The sequence below is a fragment of the Cetorhinus maximus genome, chromosome 6, assembly GCF_964194155.1.
Source record: "Cetorhinus maximus chromosome 6, sCetMax3.hap1.1, whole genome shotgun sequence".
NCBI classification, from domain to species: Eukaryota; Metazoa; Chordata; class Chondrichthyes; order Lamniformes; family Cetorhinidae; genus Cetorhinus; species Cetorhinus maximus.
The window spans coordinates 119,369,107-119,396,872 of record NC_135884.1 but is presented as its reverse complement, the minus strand read 5'-3'; the positions used below and the strand labels follow the sequence as shown (position 1 = coordinate 119,396,872).

General features: G+C 42.7%; 1 protein-coding gene across 7 annotated transcripts in view; it reads right to left on the bottom strand.

Annotated features, from left to right (window-relative positions):
* znf536 (zinc finger protein 536) overlaps window positions 1-27,766 on the bottom strand; it is a 559,031-nt gene that overhangs the window by 102,664 nt on the left and 428,601 nt on the right. For all 7 annotated transcript variants that reach the window (XM_078544382.1, XM_078544384.1, XM_078544387.1 and 4 more), the window contains one exon: window positions 7,998-9,644. In XM_078544382.1, coding sequence (XP_078400508.1) covers window positions 7,998-9,644 — 1,647 coding nt within the window. The remainder of the gene's footprint in view (window positions 1-7,997; window positions 9,645-27,766) is intronic.

Genomic DNA, 27,766 nt, shown 5'->3' with positions numbered 1-27,766 from the left:
CATCAACAGCAGCAAATGCACACTAAATAAAAACATAATCCATAGCTTTGTGCCTCTACTCCTGTTCTTTAGATCTGCACACATTTGACCTATTATACCCACTGCAACAGACCACTGTAGTTAAGGAGCACCTTAATATACTTGAGCATATTAATGAATTTCATGTACAACGCCCTTCATATCATCACTTAGTCGACCAACCAATAATAGATTTAGGTACCATTGGCACTATCCATAATAAAATAATTTATGGAAAGCCAAAAGTAAAAATGGAAACTTGCCTGCTAGATTCCTTCAACCTCATTACTGGGTTAGAACTAAAAATCTGAACATAACGTATTTACAACTACCTTCACAATAACAAAGATTATACAATTGTTTACATTTTGTAGATGTAATGTAAATTCTGAATTGGAAGGAATTATATTAAATTGATTGTGTTGCACTATCCGTAGCCTTGCTACTCAAAATGTACACACATTTTTGGATAACAAAATGACTGAACCAAACATAGGTATTGCATGTTCTAAACATTTGCTGTCATTATAATCTCGATTAAAATAAACAAGTGGCCATGTGCTGGTGATAATGAAGATTAGCTGTCAATGAGAGTTCACTGCCACTTTTCACCTGCAATTTGTATATGTACTGTGAATATAAAATACTCCAAAAATAACTTTACATTTACTGCGTCACCATTTCAGCATTCAAGGTTAAATTTAACACATTGGCTGCTGTCATATCCCTGATGCTAGTCTTAGAACGGTATTAGACTGGCATGTGTATAGTGTGATGCAGAGACAATAGATCCAAATTACACCAACAGATACAATTCAAACTATAATAATAAGAAGATTGCCATGAAGGTCTGCTGCATATCCATGCTTAGATTTTTGCTTGCAGTTTCACTCCTTGATGACTAACTGATTGCATTCTGAGTACTGGTGGAAGCAGTGCTCCCTCATAACATCAAAAAGAGTCCAAAATAAGTTTGTAAGTGTACCAGAACATGCAGCAAACTTCCTGCAGGTAATTAAAACATGGCTTTCCAACACCTTACAGCTCTACCTTCTGGTGTGAATCCATACTGTGTGAGACTCATTATCTCACACAGTAAAATATATTCCAAAGTGGAAGAAAGATGGTAAGGGGGGGAAAAAACATCCATGGCTAAGCAAGGAATTTAAAGATAACATAAAGACAAAACGTATGGCATACCAAATTGCAAAGGTCAGTGGCAGGCTGGAAGATTGGGAAACTTTTAAAGATCAACAAAGGGTTACTAAAAAAAGTAATAAAAAGAGCAAAGGTAAATTATGAAAGAAAACTAGCACAAAATGTAAAAACTGATAGCAAAAGCTTCTACAAGTGTATAAAAGGAAAGAGAGTAGCTAAAGTGAATGTTGGTCCCTTGGAGGATGAGACTGGGGAGTTAATAGTGGGGAATGCAGAAATGACAGAGATGCTTAATCAATATTTTGCCTTAGTTTTCACAGTGAAGGACACTAGTACGACCCCAATAGTAGTAGGTGATGCAGAGGGTATAGAGAAGGAAGAACTTAGAACAATCACCATCACTAGAGAAAAAGTACTGAGCAAACTATTGGGATTAAAGGGTGACAAGTCCCCAGGACCAGATGGCCTATACCCCAGGGTCTTAAAGGAAGTTTCAGCAGAGATAGCGGATGCTATAATATTCCAAAATTCCCTGGATTCTGGAAAGGTTCCAGTGGATTGGAAAAATGCTAATATAATGCCCTTGTTCAAAAAGGGGGGGAAGGCAGAAAGTAGGGAACTATAGACCGGTTAGTTTAATGTCTGTCATTGGGAAATTGTTGGAATCTATTATTAAGGAGGTAGTAATGGGGCATTAGGAAAGTCAAAATGCAATCCATCAGAGTCAGCATGGTTTTATGAAGAGTAAGTCATGTTTGACTAATTTGCTAGAGTTCTTTGAAGATGTGATAAGCAAAGTGGATAATGGGGGTCCTGTAGATGTAGTATATCTGGACTTCCAGAAGGCCTTTGATAAGGTGCCACACAAAAGATTAATACACAAGATAAGATCACACAGAGTTAAGGGTAATATATTAGCTTGAATAGAGGATTGGCTAACCAACAGAAAGCAGAGAGTCGGGATAAATGGGTCTTTTTCTGGATGGCAAGCTGTAACTGGTGGGGTGCCACAGGGTTCGGTCCTTGGGCCCCAACTATTTACAATCTATATTAATGACTTGGATTCAGGGATAGAAGGTACTACAGCTAAATTTGCAGATGACACCAAAATAGGTGGGAAAGTAAGTTGCAATGAAGAAATAAGAAATTTACAAATGGATATGGACAGGCTAGATGAATGGGCCAAAATTTGGCAGATGGAATTTAACGTGGATAAGTGTCAAGTTATCCATTTTGGTTGGAAGGATAAAAAGGCGACTTATTATTTAAATGGAGAGAAACTTCAGAATGCTTCAGTGCAGAGAGATTTGGGTGTCCTCGTGCATGAATCGCTGAAAGCTAGTTTGCAGGTACAGCAGGTAATAAGGAAGGTAAATGGAATTTTGGCATTTATTGTTAAAGGAATAGAGTATAAAAATAGGGAAGTGTTGTTGCAACTGTACAAGGCATTGGTGAGACCGCACCTGGAGTATTGTGTACAGTTTTGGACCCCTTACTTGAGGAAGGATGTAGTTGCATTGGAGGCAGTTCAGAAGAGGTTCACTAGATTGATTCCAGAGATGCGGGGCTTGTCTTATGAGGAGAGATTGAGCAGTTTAGGCCCATATTCGCTAGAGTTTAGAAGGATGCGAGGAGATCTAATTGAAGTATATAAGATGCTAAAGGGGATAGAAAAAGTAGATGTGGAGCGGATGTTTCCCCTTGTGAGGCATTCTATAATGAGAGGTCATAGTTTTAGGCTAAGGGGTACTAGATTTAAATCAGAGATGAGGAGGAATTACTTTTCTCAAAGAGTCGTGAACCTGTGGAATTCAGTACCTCAGAGTGCAGTGGATGCCGGGACGCTGAATAAATTTAAGGAGGAGATAGACAGATTTTTAATTAGTAACGGGTTGAAAGGTTATGAGGAGAGGGCTGGAAATTGGGTTTGAGGCCGAAATGAGATCAGCCATGATCGTATTAAATGGCGGGGCAGGCTTGAGGGGCTGAATTGCCTACTCCTGCTTATTCTTATTGTTCTTATGTACAAATAATGGAGTGGAGAAGGTGGAAAAAGATGCATCTCCTCTAATTTTATTGACGTGCATTTTGTTTCCCTCTCTCCTCACTTCAAATCCCAGATTTGCCTCTGAAGCTCTCCCCTTCCCACTCTTAAAACGTGATTACCTTCCAGGAAGTGCTGCAGGGTCTGTTAGCCAACATAATAAGAACATTGGAACAGGAGTAGGCCATTCCACCTCTCAAGTTCTGCCTTTTAATTAGATTATGGCTGCTCTGTAGCTCAACTCTATTTACTTGCCTTTGTTCCATATCTACTGATACGCACAAATCAATATCGATTACCAGCAGAAGTAGCCTCACAACTCTTGCTTCGTTGTGCTTGCAAGTCTAAGAGATGGCTTGACTTCTGAGTTATTGTCAATATTTGTCTAACTGTACATGAATTTTTGTCTATATGTACAATGAGGCTAATATAAAAGCAATATAAATTCTTGAAGATGTCACGAAAATTTGGGAATTTCAATTACAGCACATTTTTCTAACTGACATATTCAACTGCACTAATTCAATTTCTTCAGTACAAGGACCAAAAACAAACTTACTTTTTATTACTGTACACTGGCTATCATTAGTTCTTTCAAAGGTATGTAAAGTACATATTACTGTAAGATAGACAATAGATTATTTACCTTATTTACCTTAGTGAAGGAGTCATAAGAAAGGTTCACAATATGAGAAACTAGGATATAACAGATTGAATGCATAAAAGACTGAAAGTAAAATGCAACTTATAGGGTAAAAGGCTCTGCTTCCCATGTGTTATTTCACTTTTGGGAGCAGCGGCCAGACAGTCATGTGCAGAGGTGAATGCATCCAACTCAATTCTTCCCAATTTTCTCATCATTAAAATGAATGACCAGAAAATTGTGAGCCTTGCAAGTCAGGCACACTAACATGTCCTCATTCCTGTAATCTGAGTTCTCGACTCTGCACCAGAAGCAGAGTCTATTAAAATTTAGCCCAATTTTATAAAAAGTAGAAGACTTTTTAGGAGCAGGAAAAGATAATTGGTTCAAGAAGCCTGTCATTTTTGATTGACCACAGCCTGCCTACTCAACATATCCCACAATTTCTCCTCTCTCCAGGAACACATGTAAGTTGTCTTCAAACCTAATCACCTCTTGTGGTAGTTTATCCACAGGAAACTCTGTTTGACTTCCCTTGTTACTCTTAAATTTTATCTTGTAATCGCTGATATTATTCTGTACTTATGGATCAATGGAATTTTGTAAACAGCAAAGCCCCTTTATAAATACTGTAAAACTGAAGAAAGATTTATCTGATGAAAGATTTATTAACCTGAAACATTAACGCTATTTCTCTCCACACAGATGCTGCCTGACATGCTGAGTATTTCCAGCATTTTAATTTTTATTCCAGGTTTCCAGCCTCTGCAGTATTTTGATTTAACATTCCGGTGAAAGTGTTTTATGTCTCCATGTCATCACAGAAGTCAAGTTACATCGGAGATCATGGTATAACAGGAAATCTACAAAGGTTCAGTCAATATCATAATGTGAGAAAAAATACTCCACCATTTAACTTTATTTAATATGGCACTATGTACTTTCATCTCAATTCTTTGATCATTCTTGTTATTTGCTTTATCACAAATTTACCCCGAATCCATGCACAATAATCTTACATAGTTCATGGGCATGTCTTTAAAAGATAAATCAAATAAAATCATACACGTATGTATAAACTATGTCAAACTGGATAGAAGGTTGTAACACAATCATAGAATTCTGATGATTAAAATGAGTAAAGTGTCACACTGTACATTATGTCTATAATTCTTTCTCGGGCATGTTTCTTACATGCAATTAATGCATATGTACAAATTACATGGTGAAATGCACCTTTCCTTTTCATCTGTCCTTTTCCCACATGCTTTTATTTTCATGCATCCTCTTTCAGGGCATGATTATCTTTAAAGTTTCCACTTCTCTGTTTTCAAATTAGCCAGTCCAGTATTTGATCAAGCTGAATTTGAATTTCTCAAATGTAAAACAGAGTCCAAAAGACTGTTTTAAAAAACGTAATAGGCCTTTTTCTCTAGTTATGTCAGTGTCTCATGATGCGGATACATTAATTTAATCTTTCCAATCAGCAACAAAATGAATGTCAAAACTCAAGACATGAGGCAGGATTTTTCAGTCGGTGTGTGGGGGCGGGCCTGACACGCCGAAGTGTAAAATGACGCGTGATGATGTCGGGCATGCGTCCTGACGTCATTGCGCTGTCTAGCGATGTTTCGTTCGGCGGGCGTGCGCCAGAGTCAGCTGCACACCTGCCGATATATAAATGGCCTATTAAGGAAGTCATTAATGTAATTGTTGCCCATCCAACCTTAAGGTTGGCGGCCAGGCAAAAAGGCCAATTGGCCATTACGTTTTTTAGGAAACCTCATCCACAAGCAGGATGAGGTTACCTAAAGCTTTTATTAAATAAATAAAAAAATGTTCATAAATATGAAAACATGTCCCATCTCAGGAGGGGACTTGTTTGATTAATTTTTTTTCTCCATTTATTTAATTATTTCAATATCGATTCAATAGCCCTGAGCTCCGTGCCTCAGGGAGATGAAGTGCTCTTTCGCGTGCATGCACGAAACAGCACTGGCCCCAACTCTCCCTCCTCCCCCCGCCCGCACAGGTAGCGCTGAGTGCTACGGTTCACGTATTATTCTGGGTGGGCCTTAATTGGCCTGCCCACATAAAATGGCAGCACGGAGCCGATCGCGGGCGGCGATCAGCTCCATGACCGCCCTTGCTCACTCCCGCCAATCGTGCCCGCCGCCGGAAAAATTCAGGCCACGATCCCACCCTATCAGGTTTTGAACTTGGCAAAAGTTGGGAACACTAAGCGCCTTGACCATTGGTAAGCAAGAAATACCCTTCCTCTAGAATGAGACTTTTTTTTTCCCAGCCCAAAATGCTATATTGTCGTGAGGTATATACTCATACAATAAACTAATCAAAAAATGTTCATATGATTGATGGATTAATGTGACAGCAAGGCAGGTATTGGTACAAATTTAAATAGCACTAAAATAATGGACACATTGAACTGATGCTATCTTGGTTTTATCAGGGTAACTCTTTTGAGCAACAATGATTGTGTATATGGGCCTGACTTTACAAACTTAGAATTGGCTGGGCAGCTGAAACACAAGAACAAGAATTAAGTTCATTTGTTCTGCCTATTTTGAGTTTAGCAGGGCAGTGCATGTCAAGACCATTACTACAATTCAGTGAAGCTTTCCAGGAGAAATAAAGAAACCATTTTTGCTGTTTTATGGAACAATTGGCTGTTTAGAAAGTGTCACCTCCTTTCCTTGTGGTCAACTGCATAAGATCATTACCACTTCATTAATCAGTTATGATAATCGCAATTGAACTCTACTGTCCAAAATTTAGGATGCACTTTAGTCATTGGCTAATTATTCAGATATAATTAAATTTATGCCCAAAACTGCAGTCAAAGTACACGTGTATACAACAAAAGTATAATAATGAATGAAATAAATAAGAAAGGCCTGCATTCATGTTGTGCTTATCACACCTTTCAAAGTATATCACATGCAATGAATTACATTGAAATGCAGTGACTGTTGTTATGTAAGCAAGATCCAAGCAATTCAAATTTCTTCAACAGTACCTCCCAAACCCGTGACCTCTACCATCTGGAAGGAACGGACAGCAAGTGTATGGGAACACCGCCACCTTCATATTCGCCTCCAAGTCACACACCATCCTGACTTCAAAACGTATTGTTGTTTCTTCATTGTCAGTGGGCCAAAATTGCTGGAACTCCCTCTGTAACAGCACTCAGTAGTCCCTTCACCACATAGACTGCAACTGTTCAAATAGGCGGCTCATCAGCACCTTATCCAGGGCAATCAGGAATGGGCAATAAATGCTGACATTGTCAGTGACTCCCACATCCCATGAATGAATTAAAAAAAAACAATACCTTTATCACAGCAAAGTGAACACTTTCTTCCTGAAAATTATGAGATGTGCAGTATGTAAGAAACACCCAAGAAATGGATACCAGTCTGAAAAACATTTTGATCTCCAGTGTATACGTAAATCATTAGAAAAAAAACTCTATAACATTTATTGTACAAGCATTTTTCCATTTGTTGCAAGTTCTCTTCTAGGTCTGTAGACTTTGTACATTATACAAATAGAATTGCATTCAGGAGTTGACAGATATTTAATTGGATTGTGCAGTTAGGTTGGTAGTAATGTCGGACTAGTGCTGCTATAGGTACAGCATTTACTAGCAGTGAGTTTGTTCTGGTGAAACAGGCGTCACAACTAAAGACCGACTGAAAGGCTACAGAGTCCATAACTAAACAGCTGGATAGTCATTTAGTTGCTCAGTAGAAAGTAATACAGATGCTTGAACTGTATCGATATCTATCTGTCAAATGAAGTATGTCTAGTGTCTTTTGCACTTCCATGGGCAACTCTCACAATAATCAAGCCTCCACCCCGTTCTTCTGAAACTAATAAAACCTCTTAAGCAATTAAATTTCTACGGTGAATATCCATAATCATTGATCTAAAAGTGAATGGCTTCAATTTGACATGAACACTTGAGAAAAGGGAAGATTTGAGATTAGCAAAATACACAGTGCAACAATATTGTGACTTTATGCTGAAATTTGTAAAGCCATGCCTCTGAAAGGGATTTCACTGGCCAGTGTGTTCATTGCATTTTAAAACTTGGATTTATTTGACACCCACCTGATAAGTCTGATCTCTTAGTGCTGCTGCTGCTGATTGAACTACCATTGAAAGCTGCCATGTTGTCTGTGCTGTAAGCTCTCAGAACAGAGAGCATGTTCATCTGCTGGTCCAGAAGCTGATGGTCATGGACATGCTCCTGGTTGACCAGTCCTGGTGGAATATCGTGAGTTGGCAGAAGATTCAAATTGTGCCAAGGTCCACCTTGAGGTTTACCCATGGAACTCAGAAGATTCTCTGATCCTTGTGAAAGAGCTGCACTTTGAATTGGATCTTCCTCATCAGAACTTTCTTCATCAGAGGTTAACGGTTGGTTTATGTCCGCTAATGCATCTTGATCATCTACATCTTGATCATTTACAGACCCTGTTTCATCACTGCCTGGTTGACCTACTTCACCAGAAGGACTCATGCTTGTAGCTCCTGATGAAACAAGGTTCAACGTATTTTCAGGTGGGCATTTCAATTCAGATTCATGAGTTGTACTCAAAATAGGTGTTCCTGGACCACCGACATTTGAATATTTGTTGAATTGTTTGTAAAAGTCTGTCACTAGAGAGCTCAGGCTAGAGTCCATGGGATTAACAAAAGGCTTCTTGTGATCTCCCAAAGAATCACTAGACTGGCCTGGTTGTAATATCTTATCTGTGGAGGAATCAGCCTTGTCAAGTGGTTTTGCAGCTATCATATCTTTCTTAGTAACAACAGGAGACACCGGCAAACAGGTTTTTTTTGCAACAGATGAAGGCTCCCCTTGAAGATCATTTCCATTACCAGCAAATCCTAAAAGGTTCTCTTTTCGTTTTGATTTTCCCAAGTGATTTGCTTGAAGGTGAAGAACCATTAATTCCATGGATGAAGTTGTGAAGGAACAGAATAGACACCCGTGCCAAGTAATGTTATCCTGAATGGTAATGGTTGCACCAGGGATTGAGGCAGAATCATGTGACAGAGGTCTCACAGACAAATCCAGTGGTTCATATTGGGATTTTTCTGCAGTTGATCTAGATTTGACAATTGCCTTTTCTTCAGATGGCTGACCTTCAGCCCTTCCTTCACAATCTTCAGAGGCTGCATTCTTTGTGTGTTTCTCAAGTGCTGATTTTGAGTTAGACTGCTTTATACTTGTGGTTTCACTATAAACTCTTTCCATCATTTCTTTTTCTTTCTCCAAAGATCTCAGTCCAAAAGTGTCAATAAAGGCTTGCAAAGATCCTTGAAAATTGACTCCATTTCCAGCCAGGCTCTGGAAAGCTCTGCTCAGATCAGAAAGACTTGGGGTTTCCTCACTACATACCTCAGAAGTAGTTTTCAGACTTTCAGATTGATGCTCCGGTGTGACACCAGCTCCAAGTACATGGCGTTCTGCAGGCGAAATCACTCCTACAGGCCATTGCTGAGGAGCCAAGCCACTCCTGAGGTCAGTTCCTGGCATGCTTTTTGTTACTCCCCTCAGTATTTCTGGCCTCATAAACACCTGGTTTTTATTTGCTGCCTCTTCAGAATGCTCTTGGTGTGTGTGAGACTGCCCCAGCAGAGGACTTGTTCCATTCTGCCGCTCCCGGTGGTGGCGTTCTAAATGATATTTCAGGGATGCTGATTGGGTTCCAGCATAGTCGCAGTGAGGACACTTGTACGGCTTTTCCCCTAAACAATTGAAAGAAAGTAGTAAGCTTTTGTTTTTACACACAAATATTCCACTGCAGTTTGGGTTAAGAACAAGAAACTGATTTCTTTAGTGTGATGAAGGAAGAAAACACATGGTTAAAAAGGCATAAATGAGTTTGAACATATCAAATCATTTCAAAGCCTTAAACTTTATAGCATTCTATAAAATATTGAAATGAATGATTTAAGGCTTACAATGTAGTAAATCATGGATATAATTAGCAAATGACATGCTGCACAAGCAATTTATCATTATTTGTGAAACAGCATTCAAGAATTAATTTAACAATTTTCAGAAAATAGCACAGGTTCAAAAAATACTTCTGTGGTTCAAAGTGCATTCAATGCATAGTGTAAATAAAACATTTTTAAACATGCAGAATGGTTTCTGCACATTTGTATCCATTTGCATTTAAATATGAAGATTTGCATCTGCACTGGTTCGAAAACTGTTTAAAAGGGAACAATAAAAGGAGTATTATGCTATGTTCATGTAACAGGGATTTTTAAGATAATATTCACCTCATAAGTTATCTGGCTTATACATATATTTCCATAATTTCACTGATTTGAAGGAATATAGATTTCACTCATGTATTATGATAATAGTCATTTTGTACCTGTGCTTGTTACCAGATTTTTCAGCAAAACTTTTTTCCTCCATTTCCTTAACACATTACAGCATTCCTTAAAACAGAATATTATGGATGAAGAGGATGTGGAATATAACCATTGCATTCCATCTATTACACCCTAATCAACTTTGTCAATGAGTTTCTGTTGTAGTTCCAATCTCTTGTAAATCAGAAACAGAGCAAAATGGGTTGAATAGTCTGTAATTAAACATATCCTTTCATGTTCTCTAATCTGAAGCAATGGAGGTATAAAAGGTGCTGCCCTAGATTGAATGAGCTCAATAAGAAACAATCTGAATTTCAAACTCTTCCTCCACTAATTAGTCTACAATATAACTCATTTGTTTAAGCATAATCAATGTATATTTTTACACATGGCTTAATTTGAGAAAGTGCTCCAGATATAAAACATATAGGGCAGGATTTTCGGGTCATTGCTTGGGCCCGGGAACGGCTGAGAAACCGTCCGCTGCCTGCAATTGGCCCCCGGCTGTGATTTCACACTGGCTGGCCAATTAACGGCCAATTAACAGGCGAAAGATGTGCTGAGAAGCTCAGCGCTGCTGGGGTGGGGGCGGGAGGAGTGCAAACACAAAAGTCTGTGCAGGCGCGGAGGGGCGCGTGCTGAAAGCTCCTTGAAGGCAGGGAGCTGCCTCAGGGAGCTGAACAATTTTGAAATCAAAAATAAATATTTTTAAAATCTGAAAAAAATGTCCCCACATGGGATAATAACTTACAATAACATGAGCATAATAAAAATTCTGCCCCAAAATTTATATTTATCTTTTATCTAATTATGAAAACCTCATCCCGCCTGCGGACGAGGTTTGCTAAAAGATCAAAAGGCCGCCTGGCTGATTTGCCCACCCGTCAACCGTAAGGTTGGACGGACAACGAAAAATATGTGTAAATTAATTGATTAAGGGCCATATTAGGCCTCTTAATTGTTGTCGGGCGCACTGCTGACTCTCGCACGCGCCCGCTGACCGAAATATCGTGTGAGTGCGTGATGATATCGGGACGCTTGCCTAACATCGTTGCGCACTATTTTACGCCCGATCGGGTTGGTCATGCGCCCGCCTGTGGGATGTAAAATCCTGCCCATAAAGTTGGTCAGAATTTTTACAATGGCCGACAAAGTCGCTTCCCGATTTTTAAAATAGTTTTATCTTGCTAGTCAAGGCTGCCAGATAAAGCCGTTCAAAGTTTTGTCTAGAGATGCGCCACTGCTATATGGTAGGTGGGTCATGCACATGCATTATGCACCAGAAGTGAATTTTGCACAATATTGGTAAAGGTAGATAAAGAGGCGTCCAGGTCCTGCAGTTGAAAGAGATGTTAGGACCTTTGCATATGCATATTGTGGGAGTAAAATTTGGCTGCCCTGAACACAGTTGGCATGGGAAATGTGGTGGACATTTGGCTGATCTTAAAAAGGCCACTGGAAGCTCCCACAACAAAGGTAAAAATACCTACCTGAATGTGGAGCCAATGCTCTATTACCAGTTCAACAACAATAAAAACCTATATTTATATGGCGTCTTTAACGTAGTAAAGCACCCCTAGCTATTTACAGGAGAATTATAGGGCTGAGTCTTCCGGTCGGCATGTGGGGGTGGGCCCGACATGCCGACGTGTAAAATGATGCGTGATGACATTGGGTGTGCATCCCAATGTCATCGTGCGCCATCACGGTATTTTGTTCGGCAGGTGTGCAGCCGGAGTCGGCTGTGCGCCCGCCGAAATTTCAATGGCTAATTAAGGCCATAAAGAAAGTAATTAAACTAGTTAAGAACGCTAACCGTCCAACCTTAAGGTTGGCGGGCAGCCAAAAAGCCCAAGCGGCCTTCGCCTTTTTCAGGAAACCTTATCCACAGGCGGGATGAGGTTTCCTGAAACTTTTATAAAATCAATAAATTAATTTTCCCACCTTAATGGTGGTGTGCAGCCGATCGCGGGCGACGATCGGCTCTATGCCCACCCCTGCCTGCTCCCGCCCAGCCCACCCGCCATAGGAAAAATCTAGGCCATAAAGCAGAACCACATAAGGAATATTAAAGGCAGATGGCTAAAAGCTTAGTCAAAGAGGTAGTTTTTAAAGTGGGTGTTAAAGGAAGAAAGAGCGGTAGAGAGACAAAGAGGTTTAGGGAGAGAATTTCAGAGCTTAAGACCTAGGCAGTAGAAGGCATGGCCATCTATGGTGGCATAATTAAAATCGGGGGTGCTCATTCGGCCAGAATTAGATAAACACAGATAACTTGGAGGATAAAAGCAAAATATTGCAGATGCTGGGAATCAGAAATAAAAACAAAAATTGCTGGAATAACTCAGCAGGTCTGACAGCATCTGTAGAGTGAAAGACAGAGTTAACATTTTGAGTCTGTATGACTCTTCTTCAGAACTAAAGAGAAGTAGAAATGTGGTGAAATATACACTGTTAAAGGGGGTGGGACAGGTGAAGCTGGATAGAAGGCCAGTGATAGGTGGAGGCAAAGGAGAGATTGCAAAATATGTCAGAAACAAAAGGTTGAAGGGGTGTTGATGGTGGTGATACTGACTAAAGGAGGTGCTAATGGTGACATTAAGAGTAGAAAGCAAGATGAGCAAGTGACAGGTGAAGGTCTTGGAGGGTCGTGGGGCTGGAGGAGGTTACAGAGATAGGGAGGAGAGAGGCCATGGAGGGATTTGAAAATAAGAATGCAACCTTTAAAATCAAGGTGTTGCTCGATCGGGAGGTCAGTGAGTACAGAGGTGATTGGTGAATGGGACTTGATATGAGGAAGGACACAGTGTTACAGGCCAATCATGACAAACTTGCTGCTGATAACAAGAAAGGAAAAACTGATCAGTCTAGAGAATCAATTTTCACGCACAAAAGATGAGTTTGCTAATGAGAAAGGAGAACTGGTAAGAACACTGGAGTGTCGGTCACATATGAACATAACATAAGAACATAAGAAATAGGAGCAGAACTCCTCTTTCGTGCAAGCTCCTCATAGCCCTCAACTCCCCAATATTTCAACAATCTATCTACATCCTCTTTAAATACTTCCAGTGATCTAGCTTCCACAACTCTCTGAGGTAGAGAATTCCAGACATTCACGACCCTATGAGAGAAGAAATCCCCTCAGAATCTTGTACGTTTCAGTAAGATCACCCCTCATTCTTCTAAACTCTAATGAATAAAGGCCTAACCTGTTTGGCCGTTCTTGATAAGTCAATCTCTTCATCCCAAGAATCGCCGAGTGAATCTCTTTTGAACTGTCTCCAATGCTAGTATATCCTTTCTTAAATACAGGGAGCAAAATTGTACACAGTGTTCCAGATGCGGCCTCACCCTGTCCAATTGTACCAAGACTTCCCCATTTTTAAACTCCAACCCCCTAACAATACAGGCCAAAATTCTATTTGCCTTCTTAATTGCTTGCTGCACCTGCATGCTAACTTTTTGTGTTTCATGCACAAGAACATCCAGATTCCTCTGGGCTGCACTTTTTTTGGAGTCTCTCGCCATTTAAATAATAGTCTGCCTTTTGATTCTCCCTACGAAAGTGCATGGCCTCACACTTTCCTACATTAAACTCCATCTGCCCAGTTTTTGCCCACTCACTCACCTATCTATTTCCACTTGCAGATTCCTTATGCCCTCATCACAACATGCCTTCCTGCCTATTTTTGTATCATCAGCAAATTTGGAAATATTACACTCTGCCCCCTCCTCCAAGTCATTAATATAGTTAGTAAATAATTGAGGCCCTAGGACTGATCCTTGTGGCACTCCACTAGTTACGTCTTTCCAACCTGAAAAAGACCCATTAATCCCAACTCTCTGTCTTCTGTGTGTTAACCAATCCTCAAACCATGCTAATATATTACCCCAATACCATGAGCTCCTATCTTGCGCAATAACTTTTTATGTGGCACCTTATCGAATGCCTTCTAGAAATCCAAATACACTACATCTACCGGTTCCCCTTTATCAACTCTGCTCATTATATCCTCAAAGAACTCTAGCACATTTGTCAAACATGATTTCCCTTTCGCAAAACCATGTTGACTCTGTTTGATTGCGTTAAGTTTTTCTAAATGTCCTGCTATTTCTTCCTTAACAATGGACTCCAGCATTTTCCCAACGACAGATGTTAGGATGACTGGCCTATAGTTTGCTGCTTTTTGTCTCCCTCTCTTCTTGAATAGGGGCATCACACCAGCGGTTTTCCAATCCGCTGGAACCCTCCCGGAATCCAGTGAGTTCTGGAATATTTCGACCGATGCCTCCACTATCTCTGCAGCCACTTCCTTTAAAACCCTTGGATGCAGGCCATTAGGTCCTGGCGACTTGTTTGCCTTTAGTCCCATTAGTTTGTCAAATACTTTGCCCCTCATGATAGAGACGGTTACAGGATCTTTCCTCCCATTAGCTTCTTGCTTATCTGATATATTTGAGATGTTTAGTGTGTCCTCCACCATGAAGACCGATGCAAAAAATTGGTTTTAAATTATCCGCCTTTTCCCTGTTCCCCGTTATCAATTCTCCAGTCACTACCTCCAAGGGTCTCACACTCACTTTAACCACTCTCTTTCTTTTTATATACCTGTAGAAGCTCTTGCTGTTTGTTTTTATATTTCTTGCCAATTTACTTTCTTAATCAATTTTCTCCCTCTTTATTAGCCTTTTAGTCATCCGCTGCTGGTTCCTAAAAAATGTCCAATTCTCTAGCTTTCTCATCGAGTCCTTTTTGACCGGGATAAATTTTTGCTGAGCATTATGAAACATCTGCTTAAATGTCTGTCACTGCTCATCCACTGACATTTCCTTTAATTTATTTTCCCAGCCCACATTAGACAACTCTTTCTTCATACCTTTGTAATTGCCCTTATTTAAGTTAAGGACACTGGTTTGAGACCTGAGTTGCTCACCCTCAAACTGAATTTGAAATTCTACTATGTTGTGATCGCTACCCCCTAGAAGATCCTTAACTACGATATAACTTATTAATTCCACCTCATTACACATTACAAGATCTAAAATAGCCTGTTCCCGGGTAGGTTCTGCAACATATGGCTCTAAGTAACAATCCCTGATGTACTCTACAAATTTGTTTTACATGTTACCCCTGTCAATCTGATTTGTCCAGTCAATGTACAGATTAAAATCACCCATGACAATAATAGCACCCTTCTTACATGCCTCCATTATTTCCCGATTTACACTTTGTCCTACAGTGAGGCAACTCTTCGGGGGCCTATAGACGACGCTCACCCGTGACTTCTTCCCCTTGCTGTTCCTTATTTCCACCCAAACTGATTCCACATCATGATCTATTGCACCTATATCACTACTTCCCACCATACTGATACCTTCCTTCATTAACAATGCAACCCCACCTCCTTTTCCTTTGTGCCCTTTTTTCCAGAATGTTGAATACCCTTGAATATTGAGTTCCCAGTCTTGGTCACCCTGCAACCATGTCTCTGTAATAGCTATCAAGTCGCATCCATTTATTTCTATTTGTGCTGTCAATTCATCTATCTTGTTACAAATGCTGCGAGCATTCAGATAAAGAACCTTAAGCTTTGACTTTTTACCATTATTGCTCATTCTGTTTCTAATTTCTGCTGCACTCTTCTGCTTATATTTTCTGCCCTTCCTGTCACACTTTGATTATCATTCACCTCTTCACTACCCTGCACCTCTGCTCTCTCATTTCTTTTTGATTTTTTAAACTCCCCTTCAATTGAATCCTCCCCCCAACTAATTAGTTTAAAGTTCTATCTACAACCCTAGTTATATGATTAGTCAGGACACTGGTCCCAGCATGGTTCAAATGAAGCCCGTCCCAATGATACAGCTCTCTCCTTCCCCAGTACTGGTGCCAGTGCCCCATGAATCAGAACCCATTTCTCCCACACCAATCTTTGAGCCACGCATTTACCTCTCTAATCTTATTTACCCTATGCCAATTTGCAAGTAGCTCACATAGTAATCCAGAGATTATTACCTTAGTGGCTCTGCTTTTTTATTTAGCCCCGAGCTGCTCGTAGTCCCTCAGAAAAACCTCTTTCCTAGTCATATCTATGTCGTTGGTACCTACGTGGACCAGGACAACAGGACCCTTCCCCTCCCACTCCAAGTTCCTCTCCAGCCCTGAAGAGATGTCCTTAACCTTGGCACTAGGTAGGCAATACAGCCATCTGGACTCTTTGCCTTTGCTGCAGAGAACAGTATCTATTCCCCTAACTATGCTATCCCCTATTATTACTACGTTTCTCTTTTCTCCCCCAACTTGAATGGTGCTCTGTACCACGGTGTACTCCCTGCAGTCTGTGCCCTTGTCCACACTGGGACCAAGAACCTTGTACCTATTGGACAAGGCTGAAGCTCCTTCAAAGGTAAATTTTGGATCCCCATACCTGCCTCAATCACAGTCACACCCTCCTGCCCCTGGCCACAGTCCAAATTTGATGTAATTAATCTAAGGGGTGTGACTGTCTCCTGAAACACAGTGTCCTGGTAACTCTCCCCCGCCCTGGTGTGTCGCAGTGTCCGCAGCTCAGACTCCAGCTCATCAACTATGAGCCGAATTTCCTCAAGCAGCCAACACTTGCTGCAGATGTGATCACCGTGGATCGCACTGGCGTCCACCAGCGCCCACATGCTACAGCTGCAACACATTACTTGCCCAGCCATCTCTATTCTATTTAATTAATTAATTCGGATGTTAAATATTTTGACAATGAATTTCTTAGCTGTACTCTTCAGCTGTAATAATGTGTCCCGATTTAAACCACTTGGCCAATCAAAAGGGGCATGGAAGAGATACCCACCAATCACTTACCTGTTTTCCTTTGAAAACAGGAAGTAGAACACTGGGATGAGGACTTGAAACGTCTAAGTGATAAACTTGTAGCAGCAAATTCAACAGAGATAGATCTTCAATTAAAACTTGGGTGAGCTTCAAGTATCAGAAGTCTCTATTAAATAATGGCCCGTAACTTAGTCCAGCATCGGATTTGGGGGATACCCGAAAGATGCACTGGGGAATCCCTCTGGGGGCCTTGGGCCCCCAAACCACCAACCCCGCGACCTCGGACCTCCCAGACCTCAGAATCCCCACCTCGACCTCAGAGCCATCGCCCCCCCACAATGTTATTTTCAAGACCAGGTAAGTAGGTATCAATTTCTTCTCATTTCTGTGGGTCAGCACTTTCCAACACTAGTCAGAGCTTCTGGCCCATTGTGAAAAATGCCTTGAACAGGAAAAGGAATTGCTGATGACTCAGAACAGTTAGTTGGATGTCAAATTAAAACCAAGACTGATAAACTGTTGGAACTGCATCGTGAAAAAAGCAGTGAAATTCTTGAACTCCGAGGCGATCTGGAGAACAAAAAGAATGAAATGTGCAGTATGGAAGAGGATATCCCGATTTTAAAAGCAAGTGAGAAAAATTTTAAGGAACAGGTTGAGGGTCGAACGAGTGAATTGAAAAAGTCTAAGGAGCAATCAGCAACCATGGAAGAAAATTCCAAAATGAACGGAATACCCATGTGAAGTGTTAAGCTTGTATGAAGGTTCTACAGATGACTCTGAAACAAACGGCGGAATCATCCCAGATTTGCACATAGCGCTGTAACGGGCAGGAGAAAGGGCATTTTTACCTGCCGGCCGCAATGGCAGCTTTTCACGCCGTATCATCCCAATCCCACCTCATTAATGAGAAACCATGGTGGGCAGGCTTTCATTTGCCAGCTATGCCATCACCTTGCCACTTCATCACACCGGGCGCCATGTTTAAAGTGCAGCCACACGAATACCTCTCAGTGCTTCCAGCCCAGGACTGCTGCAAAGAAGACTAGGCCCCAAAAGGCAAGAAGACAGCAGTCCCCCACACACCCGGTCTAATGATGCGTCCCTCGAGCGCTTTTTGGACACAGTGGAGGCCTGCCATGATGTCCCCTACCCCTGTTCTGGCCGCAGGAGGGGCAGCAACATCACTAATCCAGCATGGGAGGCAGTGGCAGCAGTGGTCAATGCCAATGCCCAACAAAGGAGGACAGCCACCCAGTGCTGAAAAAGGACAAGCTATCTCCTCCATTCCACCAGGGTAAGTCACTCTTCTCATCACTCTCAACTCACAAACTCATCAGACATCCACAGGGATCTCACTCACTGCCAGTTCAAGATACAGCACCATTCGCTCTCTTGCAAACACGTTCATTGTCTTCATCCCATCCATGGGACCACTCACCACCTGCACACGCCAAGCATACTTATCATCTGACCTGGCAAGTACCCAGCTTACACTCTCTCCATCTCTATTCATGCAGGACAAGCTGGCACATAACCAAAGGGAGACTGGTGGAAGAATGCCTGAAATCAAGGTCCTAACAAACTTGGTAAACAAGAGCCATCCAGCTGGCCAGCGATAATCTGGACTGGTCCTGTGCTGACAGTGAGGTCGGGGATGCTCAACCAAGTGAGGGTCCAGCAGTGCAACATCCATCAGACAACCATGCTGTGAGTGATGTGTCCTGTTCCGCAGTCACCTGCCATGCACTAGTTATCTCTCCTTGCTTTTGCAGGCACATTTGCCAAACAGCCGAGGGAGTCCACAACCCAGGGCCTCCAAACAAGCACCGAAGAAACCTCTGAAGAGGATTCCGAAGGCACCATCATTGAAATCCCGTCACAGCGCTCACCCGCACCCTCCACCAGCGCAGAGACACACACCTCAGTGGGCCCTAGCTTCAGAGTAGCCTCAGGATCACAATCTGGTGAGCAGACCACACTGTCTGATCCACAGCAGGCAGTGGCAGGGACTTCCCAGATCTCCGGCACTTGCAGGATTGCTGGAGGCCAGAAATCTGCTGAGTCTAAGTCAGAAGACAAGCCTCTGGACTTGGTCATACCTCAGTTGCTGGAGCTGCAAAGGCAATCTTGGGAACATCAGGAAGGGATGTCCGCTGCACTCCTCAGATTGCAAGGCACGATGGAGGAGTCCGTCCGCCTTCAGGCTAAGGTGATAGCACCAGCATGTCAATGCACCGAGGTCAACACTGGTAGGATGGTGGGCGCCATGGAGACCTTGGTCCAGGAGAGCGGTTATGCACTGCTGTGTGGGCTGAACTTCATCACGAACGCCATAGTTGGCCTCCAACAATGTGTAAACGAGAGGGTGTGGAGCAGCTCAATCTCACTCCAACTACCCTTTCTCCTGAAGGAGTCAGCCTGGGGCCTCCAGGCACCCATAGGGAGGGGGATCCACAGGTGCACACCCCAGGGCCATCCGGGAGTATCCGGGAGTATCCGGACCATCCGAATTCCTATACCTGTGACCCCACCAGCCACAGCTCTACAGGCAAAGGAGGATGCACTTCCACACAGCAGGACCCTGAAATCAAGCCAGTGCCCTCCAGATCTCGGCCTTCCAGAGGATGCCCACCAAGATCATCACAGACAGGGCGTAGCAGTCAGAGGGCTGCCTCCACCTCCACTGTGGATGTTGGGGGAGTACCAAGATGTAGCAACAGGGTTAGGAAGGTTAAGAAGGTGTAGTTGTACAGCCTGGGCACAGGTGTTAATCACTTGTACATAATGTTCACTATTGTAAATGGACTCCCAAAAATGTCTCCCTGCCTATGGCTTCTTGCTCTGATGAGCAGTGTTCGTGTCACTCAGATGTGAAACCTTGGTTCCTGCACAAGATAAAGGCAGGTGTCTCAGTCCAGGGCCTCTTCCCTGTGCTTTGTGCAGCCTTGAGAGCAAAGTGATGGTCCAGCCTCACACCATTACTGATGCCTGTACCTCAGCGGTGCTTGTCATTGTTGCCAGAATGTCGTGGGCAGACGTCACAGAGTTCCGTCATTCTCTCTGTGCTCTCAGCACCTTTAAGGTGGGGCTGGCCTCCCATCTTTTCAGCACCTGTGTCCAGTGTCGCTGTGCTCCTGAAGAGCTCAGGTGCTGAAGGCTCACAAAAGATCAGGTGCATTTAAAGTTTCACAGCTGCGTCTCCATGATATGTCCCTGATCACAGAGCGCAAGCGAGCTGCCCTCAGCCAGGCGGGAGTCAGACATTCTCAGAGGCTATGTGGCAATCTATGGAGTGTCCTCACTGCATGTCATCATCATCCTCCTGGAGTCAAGTGACCTCCGTTGCGTCTCCATGACAGGAGCCTTATCACAGAGGGCATGTGTGCTGCCATCAGTCAGACCTGAGTCAAACGTTTACAGATGCAATGTGAGGATCTATGGTGTCTCCTCACAGCATGTTGTCATAACCCTCCACAAATCTAGCATCTATGAGGGCCTCCCGAGCGCGTCTGCCTCGTTTGGCCAGTGTGATGGCCTCTTTGCTGGCATTGTCGCCTTCAAGAACCTCCTCATCCTCATCCCCATTGACGTCCTCCTCATCGGAGGAGACCTCCAACTCCTCCATCTCCTCCTCAGCCAGCTCCTCTCCCCGTTGCAGCGCCAGGTTGTAAAGGGCGCAGCAAGCGACAACGATGCGTGACACCCTCTGTGGACTATATTGCAGGGCTCCATCAGATGGGTCCAGGTGCTGGAACCTCATTTTCAACATCCCGATGGTTTGCTCCACCAAGGTGCAAGTTGCAGCATGAGCCTCGCTACATCTTAGGTCTGCTGCAGTCTAACGTTGCCGCACAGGTGTCATCAGCCACATCTTCTGTGGATAGCTCTTGTCCCCAAGGAGCCATCCCTGCAGCCTCTGTGGCCCTGGAAGACGTCAGGGATCTGAGACCAAGTGAGAAAGTAGGAGCTGTGAACACTCCCTGGAAACCGTGTGCAGACCTGCAGGTTGGGTTTGTGGTGTTCACACCCCAGCTGCACACTCAGCAAGTGGAAGCCCTTGTCATTGACACAGTTGATCACGTGTTGTGACTGAGATCTGAGCGCCATGTGAGTGCAGTCGATGACACCCTGCACCTGTCAGAAACCTGAGATCTGGGCAAATCCCAGCGCTCTTGCATCCTGGCTTTCCTGGTTCTGGGCAAAATGCACAAAGCTGTGTGCCTTCATGCAGATGGCGTCCGTGACCTCATGGGTGCATTTGTGCTTGTGATATCCCACAGAGGTCAGCTGTGGAGTCCTGAAAGGAGCCACTGGCCTAAAAATTGAGCATGCGGTCACTTTCATGGCCATGGCCAGTGGATGCCCCCCATGTCCCCGTGGCACCAAATCCTGCAGCAGCTGGCAGATGTGGCCGACCAGGTCCCTAGACATACGCCGTTTTTGGCGACACTGGTTCTTGGTCATCTGCAGGAATAAAAGGTGGCGTCTATAGGCTCTGGGTCTAGCTAGGCACTGAACAGCGATGGCTCACTATGGCTCATCAGCGGCATGTGCGGGAGCTCCAGCCGCCCCTTCTTCCTGAGGGTGCTGTTCTCCCCCTGCCCAGCTAGCCGCCTCCATCACTCTCTTCTCCTTTGTCTCTGCTCTCTGTAAGGCACAAGGCACATAGCTAGGTCACTAGGCTCCATTCTCCTGATGTACCCCTCCTGCAGAATGAAATAGAGAGATGCGAATTAGCTTGAGTGTTCTAAGAACCTCTCTTATTCAAGCCCGAAGGCCCCATAACACATCCCGCATCACGGAAAGTGCAGGCCACCAGTTAGATGGCCAGAGTTTAGTGCTCTGCATGGCTGCCAGAAGCCTCACCCACCTCCGCCACACTCCACCTGATCGATTGGTGGCAGCTTTGCCCACTGGACTGCATGCTGTGCTCTCTGCTCAGACACAGGCATTCTCCTAACCCACACTGCAAGGCTGTACCATTAAGCTTGAACCATGGGGGAGGCTGGTCCAAACTGGGAACTGACATTGCAATGGGCTGTGAGCACCTATACCAGAGACTGCTCCACGGTCAGCTTTAGCAAGGAGATTGTATAACTTGCCTAGTCATACAATTGTTCTGCAGTCCACTGAAACGTTCATTACTTTGCAGTCTGTGCCCAAGGGGTGAAAAGCTTTGGAGCACTTGGTGGCAGTTTCATGTCTCCGTGTGATTTGAGTGGGCGGAGAAGCTAGAGGCCCGACTCCACGCATGTCAATATGCACGCCTTATATATGCTGTTGTGAAACACATCAGCATGCAGTCAGGCCGACGTGCTCAGATGACCCAATGGGGAGCATTAGTCCAGTGAGCTGGGCTTATGATATGCACATGTATTACAATGAGGTTCCCGGCGTCCGAAGGTGGGAAACGCGGCCCGCCATTGACGGGCAGAGCGGACAATTGCAAACTGGTTTCATGGCGTCGTGAAACTGATTTTTGGCCTTCTCGTCATATTGTCCGCCAAACACATCCGATGCCAACGGGCACATAAAATTCCACCCAAAGACAACTGAACTCACCAGAGCAGTTGCTAAGTTGAATGAAAAGATTAATAAGTTTAGAAAAGAATCGGGAAACAAGAGAGTAAACAAATATTTGGATGAAATTGTGAAAGAATTGCAAATGAAGGTTCCATTTTTCAAGCAGCAATGAGAAGAATATGAACATGTGCAGAAGGCTGTAGCATGTCTCTTGGATAAGCTAGAAAATGACTTGAGTACAGAGAGGAAACTCCCTTGGTGCACATTTATTCATCTGGCGTTGATCAAAATAATGAAACAACAAAATCTGTTCTGAAGGAAGTGAGTGAAGAAGATCATTTTGAAGCTAGTTGTCAATCAGATATACACGGTTTCTGTAGCAAACTGAAGGCATGTTTCCATTAACACAGGTGTAACAAAAAACCCAAGTTCTTCTGTGCTGCAGTTGGGAAACCTATGCAAAATATAATGTGACAAATAGACATCCATATGAGAAGAGGGGAAGAGCACCAGAGTATTGGTTTGCAGTCACACCAGCAAGGTTGAAAACCCTTGTATAAAATAGAGATACAAGCTGGTCAAGATGTTTCTGAAAAAAACTTTAATGTATCTTCACTACCTTTGGTTGACTATGAAAGGATTTGGGGAAAACAGATGTAATTGTTGATGTTCTGTTCAGAGTTTAAAGAAAGAGTATCGGAGAAATGCAGCTTCTGAGTTATGATTTTTCTTATTCATTCATGAGATGCGAGCGTCGCTGGCTAGGGCAGCATTTATTGCCCATCCCTGATTGCCCTTGAGAAGGTGGTGATGAGCTGCCTTCTTGAACTGAAGGGAGTTCCAGGATTTTGACCCGGTGACAGTGAAGGAATAGCAATACATTTCCAAGTTAGGATGGTGAGTGGCTTGGAGGGGAACTTCCAGGTGGTGGTATTCCCATATGTTTGCTGCCCTTGTCCTTCTAGATGGCAGTGGTGGTGGGTTTGGAAGGTGCTGTCTAAGGAGCCTTGGTGCATCTTGTAGATGGTACACAATGCTGTCACTATGCATCAGTGGTGAAGGGAGTAAGTGTTTGTGGATCTGGTGCCAATCAAGCGGGGTGCTTTGTCCTGGATGGTGTCGAGCTTCTTGAGTGTTGTTGGAACTGCACTCACCCAGGCAAGTGGAGAGTATTCCATCACACTCCTGACTTGCTCCTTGTAGATGGTGGACAGGCTTTGGGGAGTCAGGAGTTGAGTTGCTCATTGCAGGATTCCCAGCCTCTGACTTGCTCTTGTAGCCACAGTATTTATGTGGCTACTCCAGCTCAGTTTCTGGTCAATGGTAACCCCCAGGATGTTGATAACGGGGGATTCAGTGATGGTAATGCCATTGACTATCAAGGGGAGATGGTTAGATTCTTTCTTGTTGGAGTTGGTCATAGCCTCGGACTTGTTTGGTGCAAATGTTACCTGCCATTTGTCAGCCCAAGCCTGGATATCGTCCAGGTCTTGCTGCATTTGAACATTATGTAATTCAATGTTAGTTGAATCCTACTAATCCTACTTGTTACCTGTAGTAGTGTTGGTTTTAGTTAAGCCTTGGTACCTTTATAATATGGTATGTGTAATTGTGGAACAAAATGAAACATTTATTTGTACATATGTAATAAGCTATTTTTTTTAGAAGTTTATGATGTTAAGTACTTCTTGTAAAAAAATTGTAAACTATTGTAAAGAAACCTTCACTATGATAAAGCTTTCTTTCTTCCAAAGTAAGAAAACGTGTTATGAAAGCCAGCTCACCTTTTCGTCGAGAGCAGAAGTCGGGAATTCTAAGTCCTGACAAACCTTGAAGTTTCTGCACATGCGTGGGCTGGGAGCAGGCAGCACATGCACAATTCAGCATTTTAAGTTCTTTGGGCCGAGGACGGGTCCAGTGTGCCTGCGCAAAAAGGAGAAAAAGGTGCAAAAATCCAGATCATGTGACCCAGAGAGTTGCATCATTGCAAAGAAGAGTCCCATACAAGGGACAGGGAGAAGTCTCACAGGGACAGGGCACAGGGAGAGGTATCAAAAGAAGAGTCCCAAAGAGGGGACAGGGACAGGAAAATGTCCCAGTTAAGCTAAAAAGAGGAGCAGAGTAGGAAGCTACAACAGGAAGAGGGGCTTCAGTTAGCAGACATTAAGTGAAGAGGGTTTTGGGGAAGTCCTGGTTATCGGAGAGGGCCCAGGGGAAGCCTTGGCAATTGAAGTGGGCAGCAGAAGATTGGCAACTCCATGCTGCAGGACGTTGGGGCAAAGGCACCTCCCTTGGAGCAATAGTGTTCTGCACGGCATGGCTGAAGAGCTGAAGTTGTCGGAATCGGTGTTTGAGTATAGATTCAGGAATCAGGGGAACAGAATTTCGGAAGACAAGATTCAAACCCTGTGAGGTGGGTCGAAGTGATGGCGTCCGAGTTGGAGCAACCTTTGGAGAGAATTCCAAGGCAAGATCTTCAAAGGTGAAGACTGGAATCACTCATGAGAGAGACAGAGTTTCAACAAAATTGGTTGACTCGCAGCATTACTGATGCCTAGATGGGTTGTGGAGAAATTTATGGAATTTGTCTTAATCGCCTCTGCCATTCATTATATAGAGTGGTGTGTTGGTCCACTGTTTGTCTGTTAATTCATATGTACCTCATATTAACCCTCAATTTTAGAGTATAAGATAGATATTGTAAATAGTTTTATCTTTCTGACCTTGTATAGTAAAGTTTATTTTTTGTTCAAGAGCTGTGGAATCTTGTAGCTTAATTCTCTTAACAAGTGTCTTAAATCTCAAACTTTGTCTACTTTGAACAAAAGTTATTGGTCCTAAACCAGATCTTACCAAAATAATTTGGGAGTCTGGTCTAGGATCATAACAGCAGCCAGTACAGTTTTGGATGACCTTACGTTTACAGCGGATAGAATATGGTGGCCAACCATTAATGCACTGGAATAGTCAAGTATAAAGGTAACAAAGACATGGATGAAGGTTTCAGCAGAAAATGAATTAAGGCAGTACTCTTCATGCCCCATCTGCCACTCCTCCTCATCAATTGCTTTCTCCTCTCCCATTTATCAATTCCCTCCCGATTGCTTTCTCACATCTCTCATCACTTACTAGGAAATTGAAATCCTCTTCACTGAGGAGTTGTCTGGGAATGCCCAGAAAGTGTCTGGAAATTTCTGGTCTCATTTAAATCAGACCTGGAACCCCATATTGGGTCTGGTCAGGCCAACCTATTCCAGCACCTGAATTGGTTGCAATGTATTTCCATATGGAATTACTGCCCAGTCTTGATTTTGCTAGTTGTCTGAATGGTATGGAGGGAACTGAGTTACACACAGTAGAAAGATCACAGGTTTGCTGCCAAGTCTGTGCTCAGTTCACAAATTCCAACTGGAGGGGCAGTAGGGAAGCTACAATTGGTTTCAGGATCGCTGTGCTTAAACTGAAAAAAAAGCTAGGATTGCTTTCTGATGAGTCCTACTGTAAAGTGCATGCATGCAGGCTTTGAATGACGTCAGGATCATGGCCCTATAATTGAATGTCCATCAACTCTCACTAATGTGCTCACACATGATGACATGTTACTTGGGTTTAGGTAGTGGAGGGCAGCTGGCATTTATTGAATATTATTTCAGCAAAAAAAATAAATAAAACCAACTCTGGTAACATAGGGGTAAGGGTATTTGTTGGTGTTGGAAATAGCTGAAGTCATGCTCTCATCAGAACAGGATTCCAGCCATTCACTGATTGGCAACTGGGAACAGGTTTAAAATGCATACTTCTACAAATGGGTTCCATGATGAAATGAAGGCTAAGTTCGAAAAGATGAAGTCACTGCTGGAATGGCAAATGTAATTCTGGTGTAATTTGGCCAGTACCTAATTTTGATTGAGTGTAAATTGAAGCTTGCACACAATCAAAACTGTGGCCTAAATTTTGTCCAGTTTATGGAATCAAACTACTGTGCTGTCTGCAATGTCTACAAGCCAAGCTGGTCCTTATTATAAAAAGCATTATAATTATTCCAGCATCAATTTGAGACCCATGCCACATTTCTACCAATGAAACTTGCCATTAACACAGCTACATTCTGATGTTTGTGTGGAGTACCTGATCATCCTTCGTTGACATAATCGAAAATACAACTTAATCAGATTCAAGCTAAACAAAATAGTCTGCATCTGTGCAGGGTGACTGCACTAAGTACAATAACTGACATTCACAGCATGCCAGATACAGCCTCATATCATCCATAAGTCCAGGGTCATACGACATAGCTATATGACCTTGTGCTGGTTATCGTTTTTTTCTTAAATGCCTGTTTTATTAGTAATGAATGAAGCATACACAAGAATGCTTTATTCATGATGAACAAAGAGGGCATTGAATAACTTATTCAATGGGTGGCTCTCCATTTTCCATTATGCAACCTTGGATTAATATCTGCATACATGTGTGAGGTGTCTGCTGGTTATTAATCTTCCAGCAGGTAATAGTAAAAAAATGAATTCTGCTTTTTGAATAATTCTATATCTTTAAGTACCTGAATAATTTATGCTGCAAAATTAAGATAAGAATTATTAAAGGTTGAATAATAAATATCAAATTCAAACTTTTAAAAAGTAACAATTTGGAAACTTTTTATTGTTTGCTTTCAAAATCTTTAAACTGTCTTTCGGAATGAAGATGAATACATGAACCACTGAAATAGTTAATGCCTGGTTAACTATTTTATTTTATTTGTACCCGGTATTCTGCTGAACTCTCATAATTAAACCTTCATTATTCAAAATGGCACATGGTACAGTGAGAAATATTCTGAAGAGGTCAAAGGTCACCCAATAGGACTAACTGACCTCATTTCAATATTGCAATGAAGCGTGGACTTGCATTACAGGAAAAATTGAAAAGTGTTATGGTTTATCCTGGTTATTTAAAATGTTATCCTTGATATACGTCATGCTGTTTCAAGGCATCAGGTAAATGATTTCTATCTGATCAAAATTTTTAAATTAGTCTCAGTGCTTTAGAAAATGTTTTTCAACACAGATTGCCCATTACCAGAGTTACTCGCTTGTGATAAATGGATTGATTTTATAGGCAACAGAGTAAC